Raw genomic sequence first — 4348 nt, 5'->3', positions numbered from 1 at the left:
GTCATGTTCGTCAGATTGATTCGGTTTCCCTTTAGGATGTATCTTCTTGATGGTAGTATCGAGTTCTTTAGGGTTGAAGAACTCGTAGTAATGGAGAGAGAGGAGGGGCGATTTTAGTGTGATGTTATGAGGGTCTAACCCTAATCCCTCTCTAGTAATCTCCTTATATACACCTAAGGGGAAACCCAATTAGTTAATTAAGGTAATATGGTCCATCAACAGTTACCAACTAATTTATTATAGGTTTTAATATATTTTGATCCATATTATATAAATGATAATGATGGCTACTAGATTAAATATATAAATAAACTATTTAATCTTACAGTTTCTGGTAATATATATGTAGGCAGAGGTTCAACTAAGAATTTAATCTTCCCTAAGTTTCCTAAGAAGCAATCTTGAGCTTACATGTGGCAATCTCATTAATTTAGATGAAAGGGTAATATTGGAAAATGCAAATTTCAAACAGATCTGTACTTAGTTTTAATCACACGATTTTCATTCCTTCTTTCATATTTTTCATTCATTCATTCATTGAGCTTACCAATTTCATCGAGATCGTTTTCATCTAAATCAATCGCAAATCTCAATCTCAATCCTGCTGAATCGTTGATCGTTTTCATCGATTTGCCGGTACCTGCGAGATTGAGATCAATCCTGCTGAATCGTTCATCGTTTTCATCGATTTGCTGGAACCCTAGCTCCTCTGTTCATTCATTGATTTGCTGATTTATCCTCGTCTATTTTAATGATGTCTACTACTGTCGATGGTAAAATACCTTGTAGTTTTAATTTCATCTACTTTTTAGGTTTTTAGTTTTGATCTAAGTTGTGCTGGTTTTTATTTAAAAGTGTAGTTCTGAAGTTGTGCTGGTTTTTTGAAGTTGTGCTGGTTTTTTTATATTACATCATATTTTAAAGTGTAGGTTTGTAAAGTTGTGCTGATATCTTTATTTTGTGCTAGTTTGTCTGGTAAAGTTGTGCTTGTTTTTTGTGCTGGTTTATTGTAAAGTTTGTGCTGATATCTTTTATTTGTTCTGGTTTTTTGATTTGTTCAGGAGTTCGTATCTGTCCAACTACTGGTAATCAGTATTATACTCCTATTGTTCCAGATTCTTCCAAACCTGTAGTTGGTATGCATTTCCAGTCAATTGATTCTGCCTTTAATTTCTATAAGAAGTATGCTAAGTTATCTGGGTTTGAGGGTCGAAAGCATACTCAATCTTCAAAAAATGGTGTTGTGGTTAGAAAGTACTTTGTTTGTGCGAAAGAGGGTTCAGCGACATCCTGTGCTGTTGACACGGTAAATGATAGTGTTGGTGCTGATAAAAAGTTAAATGACCGAAGGAGGAGACCTTCTAAACGTACCGGATGTAAGGCACACATCCGTTTGTCTTTAACTCCAAAAAATACTTATAGAATTTCTCATGTATTTGAGGAGCATAATCATTCTTTTGTTGATGAAGAGGATTATCATCTTTTAGCTTCGTCTAGAAAGTTGACATTCACTGAAGAGCAACTGCTTTCTGATTTTTCTGAGATGAATATTGGTCCAGTTAGGGCATTCAACCTTATGAGAAAGATTCGTGGTGGATTTGATAAGGTTGGAGTGATGTCTACTGATTGTAAAAATTTTAAAAGAGATATTAATTTGTTCATTGGAGAGTTTGATGTGGATATGGCTGTCCAACGTCTTATGAAGAAGAAGAAGCTGTATTTGCCGAATTTTTCTTGTGAATTTTATTGTGATGAAAAAGGTGCTCTTGCTGGATTATTTTGGGCTGATGAAGAAATGAAACTGAATTATGAGGTCTTTGGGGATGTTATGTCTTTTGATGCTACGTTCCGTACGAACAGGTATTTTATTCACTTTTTGTAGATCATTTATTCATATTTTTATTAAACTAGCACAATTCAGCAAGCAGTTGTAATATAATCAATTCAATTTTTAGGTATGACTTGGTATTTGTTCCGTTCACTGGAATCGATAATCATCATCACAATGTCACGTTTGCTGGTTCTTTGTTAGCATCTGAATCATATAAATGGCTTCTTCAAAGTTTTTTGAAGGCTTTTGGTGTTGCACCTAAGGTGATTGTGACTGATCAGGACGCTGCAATGAAAATTGCCTTCCGAGATGTTTTCCCAGATACCAGACATCGTTTGTGTATGTGGCATATAATGATCAAAGTTTCTGAAAAGGTAACTTTCTTAAACCAGCACACTTTTAGCATATAAACCAGCACACTTTAAACAATCCATTTAAACCAGCACACTTTAGCATATAAACCAGCACACTTTTAAACCAGCACACTTTGGCATATAACTCAGCACACTTTTAAACCATCACACTTTCTTTAAACCATCACAGTTTAAGCATCATAGTTTAAGTTTATACATCAACTAGCACACTTTAACATATAAACCAGCACATTTTAGGATTTGTTTGCTGTTTTAATATACTAATTATTTTTTTTTGTTATAGGTTGGTACTGAGCTATCACAAGATGAGGTTTTTAAAGAAGATATATGTGATGTTGTATGGACTGATGCTCTTGAACCAGCACAGTTTGAGACACAATGGTGTGATTTAATGATTAAGTACAACCTTACTAGTAACAGCTGGCTGTCTGATATGTACAACCTCAGATCAGATTGGATTCCTGCATACTATCGTCATGAACATATGTCCGGTCTTATGCGTACAACATCTAGGTCTGAGAGTGAAAATCATTTTTTTGGTCAATTAACCAACACAAAATTGTCATTAGTTGAGTTTTTGAGCCATTTTGATACTGCAATGGAATCTCAGAGGTTTAAGCGCAGCAAACGTGATCATGATACCAGATACACACAACCTCGCATGAAAACCAATTATGAATTAGAACTGGAAGCTGCAAAGATTTATACTCGGGGGATATTTTTTGATGTTCAAGAAGAAATTCGACTTGCTTGCAAGAATTGTATGTGCAGGCGTGAAGAAGAAGTTGGTGATTCAATTAAGTTTTATATTCTACAGGTCAATCTTCCTGGCCTTCATGAGGTATTTATTTATACCTTTAGTAGCACAAACATGTTCTGCTTTTTACAATACATTTTAAGTAGCACAGTGATTTATATTTACAATTAGAATTTTACATATATAAACCAGCACACTTTTGTTATAAACTAGCACAATATAAGCATTTGTTATTTGTGTAGGTTCTTTTTACTCCTAAGGATATGGTAATTAAATGCAGCTGCAACCGATATGAGCAGTATGGTTTGCTATGTAGGCATGCCTTTTGTGTTCTTCGTCTTTGTGGTATAAAGGAGTTCCCTAAAAAATATGTTATGGGGCGTTGGACAAGAGATGTTGTTCCAAAAAAGACAAAAGTTTCGAGTTTTGATCAAAATGCTGCTGGTAATCAAGTTGAACGTGCTTCCAGCATTGTGCGTGAGATAATGACTGCAACTGAACATATTGTTAACCGTCTTGTTACAAATATTGACCTGTTATCGTTGTATAGAGACCAAGTGATCGAGTCGAAGTTGAAGGTTGATTCTGCTGACCTTCCTGCAGAATCACTTGACAAGAATGCAAGATTAGCTAATATTCTTCATGCTGATCAGCCATGTTCATCGTCTTCTGCTACCATTCTTCCACCTAGTGGTATTAGAAACAAGGGGTGTGGTTCAAACAAACGCTTAAAGTCTTTTCGTGAGGTATCATCTTCAAGAATATCAAAGAAAACTAAAACTAGAGGTTGTTTGATATGTGGAGGTCATGGACATAATAGTCGGACTTGTAAGATGAAGACTACTGTTGTTGATTCCCAGAAGAGCAGTTAGTCGTGTGTCTTGGAAATCATGATATTTGGATTTGTTATTTTTTCATTTCAGTTTGGATTTCTTGTATTCTTATTATGTTTACAACATTCAACCAGCACATTATTAGTTTTTGTTGATTTTCAACATTCAATATACTGTTTAAAACCAGCACAATTTTAAACTTTGTTCTTTAAAACCAGCACAATTTTAAACTTTGTTCTTTAAAACCAGCACAATTATAAAACCAGCACAATTTTAAACTTCTTCTATGAAACCATCACATATTGTCATAGTGAAACCAGCACAATATTAATTGTAAAACCAGCATAAAATTAACTTTCCTAATATAACTGTTAAAGCAGTACAATGTAATTGTTAAACCAGCACCATATTAATTGTTAAACCAGCACAAAATATTACAGACAACTACCAAACTAATGTTATATTGTTCAACCAACACAATCAATATTTCTGGTTCAATCTGTCATTGATTTTCGTTTCCGCATTTTTCTTGCATTCCTCTTTCTTTTCAGGC

At 34.4% G+C, this 4348-nt stretch overlaps 2 protein-coding genes across 2 annotated transcripts; both read left to right on the top strand.

The window, feature by feature from the left end:
* The first annotated feature begins 548 nt into the window (after window positions 1-548).
* On the top strand, window positions 549-1674 carry LOC110885631 (protein FAR1-RELATED SEQUENCE 5-like). Its single transcript, XM_035980131.1, has 3 exons — window positions 549-773; window positions 1062-1628; window positions 1670-1674. The coding sequence occupies exons 1-3, from the start codon at window positions 752-754 to the stop codon at window positions 1672-1674; spliced, it is 594 nt and encodes a 197-aa protein (XP_035836024.1). The 5' UTR covers window positions 549-751.
* A 447-nt stretch (window positions 1675-2121) lies between these two features.
* LOC110885641 (protein FAR1-RELATED SEQUENCE 5-like) lies at window positions 2122-3834 on the top strand. Its single transcript, XM_022133346.2, has 3 exons — window positions 2122-2205; window positions 2489-3046; window positions 3205-3834. The coding sequence occupies exons 1-3, from the start codon at window positions 2122-2124 to the stop codon at window positions 3832-3834; spliced, it is 1272 nt and encodes a 423-aa protein (XP_021989038.1).
* Window positions 3835-4348: the final 514 nt, after the last annotated feature.

Source organism: Helianthus annuus, chromosome 2 (assembly GCF_002127325.2).
Source record: "Helianthus annuus cultivar XRQ/B chromosome 2, HanXRQr2.0-SUNRISE, whole genome shotgun sequence".
Lineage (NCBI taxonomy): Eukaryota > Viridiplantae > Streptophyta > Magnoliopsida > Asterales > Asteraceae > Helianthus > Helianthus annuus.
Note: the sequence above shows the minus strand (reverse complement) of the source record. Positions and strands in the feature narration are given on the sequence as shown.